Raw genomic sequence first — 13,730 nt, forward strand, 5'->3', positions numbered from 1 at the left:
AATGCATCATGGTTTCCTCCTCTCTGCCCCAGAGACAACCGGGGGATAATCCAATTATCTCTCAGGACAAAGGGGAGATCGCCAATACACATGCGGGGACAACAGGACAGAAATCACCAGTTAAACACACAATGTCACACCCTCCCAGCAACCACAGACATTTAACATATTCCCAGATAGCTCAAGTCTGAGTGCATATCGTTAGGCGAATGACACTCAGACCACACGAATACAATTCAACTAGCCATCTGGGTACCCTTACATAACAAAATACAATTCCAAAGACAGATTTAAGCTGTGCGGCCGGCCTGTCTTCTTTAAAGTTAGTATGGGCCATAATCCTGAGGCAAGAGGCTGGCAACCAGCCCCCTCCAAAACACCGTGGCGAGGTTGGTTTCGTCACACCCTTAAACAGCCGTGACAGCTGCATTCTGTTACCGGGCACTTTTTATGCCGGACTGATGTCGTCTGGCCGGGTCAGAGGTCACTACACTGAGGCCTCAGTGTTTCTGGCGCAGGCAGAGATCGCAGCAGAGTAAGGGGTCGTGGCAGCAGAGGTCGCAGCGAGAGGTCTGAGCTCCCAGTGTCAGCTAGCGGTGGTGTCCTGACCAGCAACCCAGCGGTTCTTGAATGGTTGACTCGGTCATCTCTGTTCTGGATTCACTCCTGTTTTTTGGCATTAGCAATACTGCTGGATTACTGACCAGATGCTGACCGAGTGAAGGCGGATGCTCCACAGACAGGATCCGTTTTTTGGGGTTATTGTTCTGACGGATCAGAGGAAGGGCAAAATAATCAGTGACGTCACCACACACTGCTGACCCCCTCTCCACTCTGTGGGGGCTCTACTGAATAGACTGTTAGAATTTGTATTATGGCAAGAACAAATCAGCTAAGTAAAGAAAAACGAGTGGCCATCATTACTTTAAGAAATGAAGGTCAGTCAGTAAGAAAAATTGGGAAAACTTTGAAAGTGTCCCCAAGTGCAGTCACAAAAACCATCAAGTGCTACAAAGAAACTGGCTCGCATGCGGACCGCCCAGGAAAGGAAGACCAAGAGTCACCTCTGCTGCAGAGGAGAAGTTCATCCGAGTCACCAGCCTCAGAAATCGCAGGTTAACAGCAGCTCAGATTAGAGACCAGGTCAATGCCACCCAGAGTTCTAGCAGCAGACACATCTCTAGAACAACTGTTAAGAGGAGACTGTGTGAATCAGGCCTTCATGGTAGGATATCTGCTCGGAAACCACTGCTAAGGACAGGCAACAAGCAGACGAGACTTGTTTGGGTTAAAGAACACAAGGAATGGACATTAGACCAATGGAAATCTGTGCTTTGGTCTGATGAGTCCAAATTTGAGATCTTTGGTTCCAACCACCGTGTCTTTGTGCGACGCAGAAAAGGTGAACGGATGGACTCTACATGCCTGGTTCCCACCGTGAAGCATGGAGGAGGAGGTGTGATGGTGTGGGGGGGCTTTGCTGGGGACACTGTTGGGGATTTATTCAAAATTGAAGGCATACTGAACCAGCATGGCTACCACAGCATCTTGCAGCGGCATGCTATTCCATCCGGTTTGCGTTTAGTTGGACCATCATTTATTTTTCAACAGGACAATGACCCCAAACACACCTCCAGGCTGTGTAAGGGCTGTTTGACCATGAAGGAGAGTGATGGGGTGCTGCGCCAGATGACCTGGCCTCCACAGTCACCGGACCTGAACCCAATCGAGATGGTTTGGGGTGAGCTGGACCGCAGAGTGAAGGCAAAAGGGCCAACAAGTGCTAAGCATCTCTGGGAACTCCTTCAAGACTGTTGGAAGACCATTATAAGTGACTACCTCTTGAAGCTCATCAAGAGAATGCCAAGAGTGTGCAAAGCAGTAATGAAAGCAAAAGGTGGCTACTGTGAAGAACCTAGAATATGACATATTTTCAGGTTGTTTCACACTTTTTTGTTATGTATATAATTCCACATGTGATAATTCATAGTTTTGATGCCTTCAGTGTGAATCTACAATTGTCATAGTCATGAAAATAAAGAAAACTCTTTGAATGAGAAGGTGTGTCCAAACTTTTGGTCTGTACTGTATATATACACTATTTGCGATCCCTGCACTGTCTCTGCAGGACCTTATAATGGCAGCTTGTGTCTGTCCTGTCACAGCAGCGGCTGAGCTCACAATGGCGTCTAACATACAGCCTGATAGACCAGCCAATATCTGGCTTCCTGATTGGCCGTCAGGCTGCCTGCAAAGCATTATGTGCAGGTCTGCTGGCCTGGGCCCCACCCGGTGATCCTCCGGCTTCATCCTCCTGCCGCTTCCCTGTAGAAGTAAAACGACGCTTACACTTTTGCACATTTCATCTGAAGTGAATTCATTTGGCAGACACATTTTTGTGAAATTTATGATGATTCTAGTTTGTTATGAACCGATTCGCTCATCTCTAGTTCTACATCCTTAGTCTGGGGGTCTCTAGGTTTGGGGGGCCAGTCGTAGTGTTGAGGTGTACATGTGGTATTGCGCACCCTCATGCGCAGGAGGACAAGTCTCTCCGATCCTGTATCCCCAACAAGAAGCAGGGAGATTCTGGGTGGATGACAAAGACTTCGCTATTTTCCGTAGAATGATCCGATACATGCTCTGGGGCCAGCCTGGTAAGTTAGAGCCCCCCTAGTGAGGATGCTTTATATACACACCACACATCTGTCTACACTCCCACCCTTGCTGAACTTCATACGTTCTAGTGGGACATATTGTGCAGACGTCTAATTCTCCTCCACATGCTGGGTTACTGACCCCTGAACTCTGCATGCCCTGCCGTCACCCCAAACACCAGACATCACGGTCACCCAGCAGAATAGCTGACACTAAACCCTAGATCCTCTACCAGCTCTGCCTCAGTCTACACAGCAAAGCTCCGGTGTCTGGTGTGAAATCTGAATTATTATACGGATATTCAGAGAAAACACTTCCGAGATGATACAATTATGTTTCTAGAAAACGACATCAGATAATTGGGGATTTTGTGAGGAGACCCGTGGTTGGACTTCAGTGTCGGCAAAGTTCCCTCATATAAGGAACCATCATATGATGTATGACAGGCTTGATGGACACCGGACGGTTGGGGAGGACGTCCCTGACTGCACAGACTTTGATGGAGGGGGTGTCATGGGGTTTGGGAAAATAAACCCCTTCCCCTTTTTTACTCGACACCTATGCATCCCGCAGGGGTGATTTATGGTATGGGAAGTCGGGAGCTTGCCCGGGAGACCATGGTTAGTCCCCACCCCCCCTTGGGTTGGCTAACATGGTTGCTTCTTTTCACCTCCCATCTAGAAAGAGTTAAATAAGGCGGTCTAACCGGGCTGTGGCCTCTTTCCCTGACTTCCTGTCAGGGACGTCCCTCTCCCCTCCCTACATTTCTTTTTGCTTAATTGGTTGATGTTTTTTGCAAGAGTTCTTCTGTAGATTATGATTAAATGGTTGGATGTTGATAAACTGAAGGTGGACTTGGCCAATGGGAGCTGGGTGGTCGGCGTGCTGCCTCTAAAGATGGGAAGTTCAGGATATTTTACATGAATTAGTTTATTTAAAAGAACTGGTTCATGAATCAAATCTTCTGTTCACTTGCTGAGTCGGCTGACAAGCAAGTGCAACCGAAGCTCAGGTGGTGTGCAATGCGCATGCACAGTTGATCGAATCTTTGATTCACTTGTTGAGTCGGCATTTCGGATGACTCGGGCTGACAAGTGAACTGAAGCTCAGGAGCCGGATAGGTAATAAGTGTTACATCAGTGGTGACCTGACTGAGGACTGGAACAGGAAGGAGGAGCTGGGGGCACTGATCTGGGCATTATACTGAGTGGAGGCACTTCTGGAGGCATTCTATTGTATGGAGGGGTGCATAGGGGCATTATACTTAGTGGGGGACACTTCTGGAGACGTTCTATTATATGGAGGCCACTTAACCACCTCAGCCCCCCTAGCTTAAACCTCCTTAATGACCAGGCCACTTTTTACACTTCTGCACTACACTACTTTCACTGTTTATTGCTCGGTCATGCAACTTACCACCCATATGAATTTTACCTCCTTTTCTTCTCACTAATAGAGCTTTCATTTGGTGGTATTTATTGCTGCTGACATTTTTACTTTTTTTATATTAATCGAAATTGACCAAAATTTTTGCACTTTTCAAATAAAACTACATTTCTATATATACATTTTTCTCTAAATTTATTGTTCTACATGTCTTTGATTAAAAAAAATGCAATAAGTGTATATTTATTGGTTTGGGTAAAAGTTATAGCGTTTACAAACTATGGTGCAAAAATATAAATTTACACACTTTGACTTTCTGAGCACCTATCATGTTTCCTGAGGTTCTACAATGCCCAGACAGTAGAAACACCCCACAAATAACCCCATTTCGGAAAGTAGACACCCTAAGGTATTCGCTGATGGGCATAGTGAGTTCATGGAAGTTTTTATTTTTTGTCACAAGTTAGTGGAAAATTATATTTTTTTTTTTTCTTACAAAGTCTCATAGTCCACTAACTTGTGACAAAAAAATTAAATTTTACATGAACTCACCATACCCCTCACGGAATACCTTGGGGTGTCTTCTTTCCAAAATGGGGTCACATGTGGGGTATTTATACTGCCTGGGCATTTTAGGGGACCTAAAGCGTGAGAAGTAGTTTGGAATCCATCAGCGAAAAAATGCCCTGTGAAATCGTAAAGGTACTCATTGGAATTTGGGCCCCTTTGCGCACCTAGTCTGCAAAAAAGTGTCACACATGTGGTATCACTGTACTCAGAAGAAGTAGGGCAATGTGTTTTGGGGTGTAATTTTACATATAAGACAACTTTTCCCATTTTTTTTTATACAAAGTTGTCATTTTACAGAGATATTTATCTCACCCAGCATGGGTATATGTAAAAATACACCCAGAAACACATTACCCTACTTCTCCTGAGTACGGCGATACCACATGTGTGACACTTTTTTTGCAGCCAAGATGTGCAAAGGGGCCCAAATTCCAATGAGTACTTTTAGGATTTCACAGGGCATTTTTACGCATTTGGATTCCAAACTACTTCTCACGCTTTAGGGCCCCTAAAATGCCAGGGCAGTATAAATACCCCACAAGTGACCCCATTTTGGAAAGAAGACACCCCAAGGTATTTCGTGAGGGGCATGGCAAGTTCCTAGAATATTCTTTTGGGGGGCACAAGTTAGCGGAAATTTTTTATTTTTTTTTTCTCTTACAAAGTCTCATATTCCGCTAACTTGTGACAAAAAATAAAATTTTACATCATGAACTCACTATGCCCCTCAGGAAATACCTTGGAGTGTCTTCTTTCCAAAATGGGGTCACTTGTGGGGTAGTTATACTGCCCTGGCATTTTAGGGGCCCTAAAGCGTGAGAAGAAGTCTGGAATATAAATGTCTAAAAATGTTTATGCATTTGGATTCCGTGAGGGGTATGGCGAGTTCATGTGAGATTTTATTTTTTGTCACAAGTTAGTGGAATATGAGACTTTGTAAGAAAAAAAAAAGAAAAAATAACAAAAAAAATCAATTTCTGCTAACTTGTGCCAAAAAAAAAAATTCTTCTATGGACTCGCCATGCCCCTCAAAAGTGATCTTTATAGCGCTGCAGTGTTTTTGCAGTGATCAGAAAAAACAAATATTCTGTCACTGCGGTGGGGCGGACTGAACACAAGTGTGCGCACAAGATCAGGCCTGATCGGGCGATTACTGCGTTTCTTGTAGAGCCTATAGATATAGAACATGTCCTATTCTTGTCTGCAATTGCGGACAAGAAAAGGCATTTTATATATAGTTCTGGCAATGTGCGGATCCGCAAAATGCGAAAAGCACATTGCCGGTGTCCGTGTTTTGTGGATCCGCCAAACAAATATGGAAGTCTGAATGGAGCCTTACAGGGGGGTGATCAATGACAGGGGGGTGATCAATGACAGGGGGGTGATCAATGACAGGGGGGTGAACAGGGAGTCTATATGGGGTGATCAGGGGTTAATAATGGGGTTAATAAGTTACAGGGGGGGTAGTGTAGTGTAGTGGTGCTTGGTGCTACTTTTTACTGAGCTGCCTGTGTCCTCTGGTGGTCGATCCAAGCAAAAGGGACACCAGAGGACCAGGTAGCAGGTATATTAGACGCTGTAAACAAAACAGCGTCTAATATACCTTTCTGGGGTAAAAAAAAAATTGCATCTACAGCCTGCCAGCGAATGATCGCCACTGGCAGGCTGTAGATCAACTCGTTTACCTGCAGTTCCTGTGAACGCGCACTCTTGCGAGCGTGCGTTCACAGGAAATCTTGCTTCTCGCGAGATGACGCACCGACGCGTCAAGGAGGAACAAACTGACCGCCCGCAGGACGCATCCCTGCGTTAGGTGGTCGGAGTTGGTTAAAGGGCTTTATACTGTTGCCGCCTAGTGATTAGACTCAGTGTAAACTGTTCTAGTGACTCACGATTCTTTTAACTCCAAGAATAGAATGAGTCTATAAGTAAGTCGGATCATCGGATTCTAAGACTCAGTGCACGACTCCCTGTACTGTGTGCGCCTCAGCTCTGATTGGTTGCAGGGAGGGGCAGGGCTGTCTTCCACTCTAGGATCAGATTACGCTCCTCCCTCCCTGCTGCGGTGTCTCTGCTCTGCTATCTGACTGAGCTCTGATTGGTTGCAGGCCGGGGTGGACGGGGAGGGGCGGGGATGGCTTCCACTCTAGGATCAGAATACACTCCTCCGTGCTGCCAGCGTCTCTCTGCTCTGATTGGTTGCAGATGAGGGGAGGGGCGGGGCTGTCTTCCACTCTAGGATCAGATTACGCTCCTCCCTGCTGCGGCGTCTCTGCTCTGCTATCTGGCTGAGCGGCTTCACACCGATCATTAGTCAGATGAATCAACTCCTCCGATTCAGTAAAATTAATCGATTCAAAAGAACGATTCGCTCATAAACCGGACATCACTAGCTGCCTCCTAACCGGAGGTGCGGTTTAGCAGTAATTAAACCAGATGGCGGTTAAATAAGATTTGGTGCACATTAAATACAGAGATGGAACCGATTCCCATCCATCAAATGTTCGTTGTCCTCCAGCAGCAGAAGAGGTGGAGGAGTGAGGAGGATGAGGGTCTGATCTCTGCAGTCAGTACATCAGACGGCGAGGATTACATCATGAGTCACATATAGGGCGGGAGTCTACGTACCGTACACCCGGAGCCGGTATTCTGTACGTTCAGTTGTTGTAGAACCCGAAGCTCGTACAGTCAGAGTATAATTCCCTTCATTAGCGGAGGAGACGCTGTCGATTCTCAGGGATCCGTTCTCATAAAACTGACATTTTCCTATCAAATGATCGTCACAAACAGGAGGAGGAGGAAGATTATTAGCCACAATCTGGTTCTTAAAAATCCAGGTCAAACCAGAATTTTCTGGGGGCGGAGGATTCACTGCTAATAGAACCGATCTCCCGGTGATTCCTGGCACATCGACGACAGCGTCCACATCACCTGTAAGTAATATACAGAGCGTGAGATACTGACCTGATATAGCGGTATACACATCAGCTGTATGTAATATACAATGTACACTGAGGAGATATAACGGTATACACATCTCCTGTATGTAATATACAATGTACACTGAGGAGATATAACGGTATACACATCATCTGTATGTAATATACAATGTACACTGAGGAGATATAACGGTATACACATCATCTGTATGTAATATACAATGTACACTGAGGAGATATAACGGTATACACATCATCTGTATGTAATATACAATGTACACTGAGGAGATATAACGGTACACACATCTCCTGTATGTAATATACAATGTACACTGAGGAGATATAACGGTATACACATCAGCTGTATGTAATATACAATGTACACTGAGGAGATATAACGGTATACACATCACCTGTATGTAATATACAATGTACACTGAGGAGATATAACGGTATACATATCTCCTGTATGTAATATACAATGTACACTGAGGAGATATAACGGTATACACATCACCTGTATGTAATATACACTGTACACTGAGGAGATATAACGGTATACACATCTCCTGTATGTAATATACAATGTACACTGAGGAGATATAGCGGTATACACATCACCTGTATGTAATATACACTGTACACTGAGGAGATATAACGGTATACACATCTCCTGTATGTAATATACAATGTACACTGAGGAGATATAACGGTATACACATCTCCTGTATGTAATATACAATGTACACTGAGGAGATATAACGGTGTACACATCACCTGTATGTAATATACAATGTACACTGAGGAGATATAACGGTATACACATCACCTGTATGTAATATACAATGTACACTGAGGAGATATAACGGTATACACATCACCTGTATGTAATATACAATGTACACTGAGGAGATATAACGGTATACACATCACCTGTATGTAATATACAATGTACACTGAGGAGATATAACGGTATACACATCACCTGTATGTAATATACACTGTACACTGAGGGGATATAACGGTATACACATCACCTGTATGTAATATACAATGTACACTGAGGAGATATAACGGTATACACATCACCTGTATGTAATATACAATGTACACTGAGGAGATATAACGGTATACACATCTCCTGTATGTAATATACAATGTACACTGAGGAGATATAACGGTATACACATCTCCTGTATGTAATATACACTGTACACTGAGGAGATATAACGGTATACACGTCTCCTGTATGTAATATACAATGTACACTGAGGAGATATAACGGTATACACGTCTCCTGTATGTAATATACAATGTAAACTGAGGAGATATAACGGTATACACATCTCCTGTATGTAATATACAATGTACACTGAGGAGATATAACGGTATACACATCACCTGTATGTAATATACAATGTACACTGAGGAGATATAACGGTATACACATCACCTGTATGTAATATACAATGTACACTGAGGAGATATAACGGTATACACATCTCCTGTATGTAATATACAATGTACACTGAGAAGATATAACGGTATACACATCAACTGTATGTAATATACAATGTACACTGAGGAGATATAACGGTATACACATCTCCTGTATTGTAGCGGAGTGCAATATTAGAATCCACGATCTCCGCTGGTATAACAGGTAAATCCACAGTCAGCGCTGAACAGTACGGCAATATTCCCAATCCTCCCAATAACCGGACGAAACACAGTCTGGGAGTCAACTGCCCGCTTTATTCACAAGCTTGTATATTTATACAGTTCCCCAGCCATTGTACACAAACTCCCCTCCCCTCTGTCTGTAACACAATACACAGAACCAAATGAGCCTTGTCTGAGACGTAATTACCCAACACAATAAGCATTGTCTGAGACGTAATTAACCAACACAGAGACGCAATCCACACAATACAATTACCAAACGTAATGGACTAACTTGACCCCTGGCATACACAGATACAATGTAACCGAACACATAATAACATACATAATCTGTAAGACAGCCTGAATGCAATCTGCTACCCAGTCTTACAGGGGCAGTAGTAGCAATATAAAATACCACATTCCCAAATATTGCATTCAAACGTACGGACAACCTTCTTACATTATAGTCCAGAAGTGGCTAGGTTTGCCACAATGCTCCCCCAGAACCAAGCCGGCATACACAGTCTGATCCCAACGGATCGGCTTGGGGATGTCCGGGAGAGTACTCACAGATCACTTTTCCATTTCCGTTTGTCTGGATAACCCATCGGCGTTACCGATTTGTTTCCCTGGGCGGTAGTGGATGGTAAAGTCATACGGCTGCAGCGCCAGACTCCAGCGCAGCAGCCGGGCATTGTCTCCAGCCACACGGTTTAGCCACACCAACGGGTTGTGATCTGTGAGTAAGGAAAAAGGTTGTCCATATAAGTACGGCTGTAACTTTTTGAGGGCCCACACCACGGCCAGGCACTCCTTCTCAATGGCGGCGTAGCTTACTTCTCGTGGCAATAACTTTCGGCTCAAGTAAGCTACGGGGTGTTCTCCGCCATCGGCTCCAACTTGGCTCAGCACTGCTCCCAATCCAAACATTGAAGCGTCTGTGTGAACAAGAAATCTTTTAGTTGGATCAGGAGCAGCAAGTACGGGAGCATTAGTTAGAGCAGTCTTCAGTTGTTGGAATGCCTGCTCACACTCTGGGGCCCAGACAACCTGTCGAGGAAGATTCTTACGCGTCAAGTCAGTCAGGGGTTTGGCCAGGGCGCTATAATTGGGCACAAATTTTCTATAGTACCCTGCGGTACCCAGAAACGCTAGCACTTGGGTTTTTGTCCTAGGAGTGGGCCATTTAGCTACAGCTTCCACTTTAGCTGGTTCCGGTTTCTGTTGCCCGCTCCCCACCCGGTGGCCCAAGTACTGCACTTCGGCCATCCCTATATGACACTTGCTGGGTTTCAGCGTTAATCCTGCCTCTCCAATACGATCTAGGATGGCCCCTATGTGTTGTAGGTGCTCTGCCCAGGTCTGGCTGAATATAGCAATGTCATCTAAGTAGGCACAGGCGTATTCCTGGAATCCGTCCAGTAACCGATCGACCATCCGCTGAAAAGTTGCCGGAGCGTTTTTCATCCCGAATGGCATGACCCGAAATTGATACAGGCCAAACGGGGTGACAAACGCTGACTTGGGGATGGCATCCTCGGCTAGTGGAATCTGCCAGTATCCCTTACATAGATCTATGGTAGTGAGATACTGGCCCCGTGCCATATTATCCAGCAGCTCGTCTATCCGAGGCATCGGATAGGCATCAGACACCGTTTTGTCATTTAGCCTCCGGTAGTCGACACAGAAACGTGTCGTGCCGTCCTTCTTGGGTACCAGCACTACCGGCGATGCCCAGGGGCTATCGGAAGGTTCGATAACCCCCAGCTGCAACATCTCGTCAATTTCAGTTTTCATATGGGTTCTGACTGCTTCAGGGACGCGATATGGAGTCTGCCGCATAGGTAGCTGTCCCGGGGTTTCGACTCGGTGGGTGGCCAGCGGAGTGTACCCAGGCAAATTGGAGAAGGTAGCCCCTTTAGCTACAATCAGCTCTTGTACCTGGGCACGCTCCTGAGGGCTTAGCCGCTCCCCCAGCCGAACCCCCTTGGAGGGCTCTGTCTGTTCTTCCTGTTCTAATAGGTCAGGTAGGGGCAGATTCTCCTGATCCTCAGAGGCTGAGGCGCATATCGCCGCCACGTCCTCTATCCTCTCATGGTAGGGTTTGAGCATGTTTATATGGAGCATGCGTCTCTTCCCTACCCCTGAGCAGGGGCCAATCACATAGGTGGTGTCACATCTCTGTTCCACCACCTGGTACGGGCCTTGCCAGATGGCCTGCAGCTTGTCTGTGCGGACGGGTTTTAAAATCAAAACCTTCTGCCCCACTTGAAAGCTGCGGTCTCTGGCTCCCCTATCGTACCATCGGCGCTGGCGCTGCTGGGCCGCCCGGAGGTTGGTGCGCACAGTCTGAGTCAGCGCCTCCAGACGGTCCCGGAACTCCAGTACGTAAGATACGATAGGGGTTCCATCTGGGCTACTCTCACCCTCCCAATGCTCCCTAATTAGGTCTAACGGCCCTCGTACCCTCCTTCCAAACAGTAATTCAAAAGGAGAAAACCCTGTCGATTCTTGGGGTACCTCCCTGTATGCAAAGAGCAGGTGGGGTAAAAACCGTTCCCAGTCTTTGTGCGCTTCTCCAAATGTACGGAGCATTTGTTTCAGCGTACCATTAAATCTTTCGCATAGCCCATTGGACTGGGGGTGGTAGGCAGAATTTATTATTGGCTTAATGCCACATATCTTCCACAGTTGTTGGGTGACCTCGGCAGTGAATTGGGTGCCCCTATCGGATATTATTTCTTGGGGAAACCCTACCCGGGAAAATATCTTCATTAAAGCCTCGGCCACCGTTTCAGCATGGATATTAGTGAGGGCTACGGCCTCTTCTCCCACGTGTACCGCTCCCCCTCTAACCCAGCCTGGTCGGTGAGTACTCTGTCCCTATATATCTGTAGTGTGGGGTCTGACTTTACCTCTGCCTCAAATGTAGTTGGGGTATCCCAGGACATACGTATCGTGTGGGGGTCATGGTCTTTTACCTGAGCCTCAGAGTGTGCTAGTGGAGCCGTGATGCGAGCCTGCTGCCGTGTGGTCACTGGATGAGCTTCCTGGTGTGGAGCCTGGGGTACAAAAGCAGAGGTCATCTGGCCCAAGTCATTCCCCAGTACAACATCTGCTGGTAGATTTTGCATGATACCCACTTTCACAACCCCCTCTCCCGCACCCCAATCCAAATGTACTTTAGCAGTGGGTAGTCGGTACACTGCTCCCCCTGCCACCCTTACGGCCACTGATCCGCCAGTGTGAGCGGAACCTGAAACCAGGTGAGGTGCGATCAAGGTTAGCGTGGCTCCGGAATCTCGGAGCCCTTGTACTTCCTTCCCTTCCAGGGTCACCAGCTGGCGATGGTGCTGCCTGTTGTCGGTGGCTCGAATGGACATCACCTCGTGTAATACCCCTAGAGGTTCCTCGGCTTGCACACTCCACATCTCTTGGGCAGCTGGCTCCCGCTGATAATGGTGGGCAGCAGCCCTTGGTGCCGGATTCGGTCGAGCTTGGTTCCAGGCGGGTCTGCCTCGATTTTGGGTGCACTCACGGGCCATATGCCCCCACTGTTTGCAGGTGTGGCACTGGATATTGACACGTCCATTATACCTGGAGGGTGGTGGTAGGTTCCCTGGGGATGGGCGAAGAGGAGATGCAGTGGGAGCGTGGGGGGGTGGAATGCTGGGTGACCCCGCGGGTCGCGGGTAACTCTTGGGGAGGGTTACCTGATGCCTTCTCGCATCAAAATGCTGATCGGCTAAGCGTGCCGCTTCTGTTAGGGTGAGAGGCTTCCTGTCCCGCACCCATTCTTGTGTCTCTGGAGACAAACCGTTGAAGAATTGCTCCAACAGCATTAACTGTCGCAATTCTTCCATAGTAGTGGCTTGGCTGGCTTGTATCCACCCTTGTGATGCTTGGTCCAGCTTGTGTGCCCACTCAGCATGAGAATCTTTCTCTGGTTTTCGCAGGTTTCTAAATTTTTGCCGGTATGCTTCTGGGGTAATGGCATACCTCTCTAATATCGCTCGCTTCACTTTTTCATAATCTCTGCTGTCCTCGCTGGGTACAGCGCGATATGCTCATACTGCCCGTTCCAAGTCATGTAAATCACACAGCCTTTCAAAATCCTGTAAAAACCCATCAATCTCATCCTTCTCCTCGCAAAATACTTTAAAGGCATGATAGGGAATTTTGGGTTTTACCTGGCTGTAGAGTGACCCAGTCGTGGACTCCGCTCGGGACGGTGCATGCTGTGGGCTGTGTGCCATCACGTACTCCTGCACATTTGCCATTACCATTTGCATCATGGCCTCTGATATAGGCTGTGGCAGAAATTCCAGCCTGGTTCTCATTTCCCTCTGGTAGAGTGTCTCCTCCATGGCTGCTGGGGGTGTAGCGCTGCGGCCTCTGTCTCCCTCCATCAGCTCGGCAATTAGTACCTCCTTGGGTTTGTTGCTGGCTACTTTACCCCTGGCTTCCAATAGCTCTTTCAATGTCTGCCGTTTCAAAGCAGCATAATCAATC

General features: G+C 46.8%; 1 protein-coding gene across 1 annotated transcript in view; it reads right to left on the reverse strand.

Annotated features, from left to right (window-relative positions):
• Positions 1-12,601, reverse strand: part of LOC122923655 — a 129,756-nt gene extending 117,155 nt beyond the window's left edge. The window contains exons 1-5 of the mRNA XM_044274510.1: positions 12,401-12,601; positions 12,134-12,280; positions 10,250-11,597; positions 9,836-9,955; positions 7,243-7,545 (exon numbers count right to left, since the gene is read on the reverse strand). Coding sequence (XP_044130445.1) covers positions 7,243-7,545; positions 9,836-9,955; positions 10,250-11,597; positions 12,134-12,280; positions 12,401-12,601 — 2,119 coding nt within the window. The remainder of the gene's footprint in view (positions 1-7,242; positions 7,546-9,835; positions 9,956-10,249; positions 11,598-12,133; positions 12,281-12,400) is intronic.
• Between the last annotated feature and the right edge of the window lie 1,129 nt (positions 12,602-13,730).

This window comes from Bufo gargarizans, unplaced genomic scaffold (genome assembly GCF_014858855.1).
Source record: "Bufo gargarizans isolate SCDJY-AF-19 unplaced genomic scaffold, ASM1485885v1 original_scaffold_1791_pilon, whole genome shotgun sequence".
NCBI lineage: Eukaryota > Metazoa > Chordata > Amphibia > Anura > Bufonidae > Bufo > Bufo gargarizans.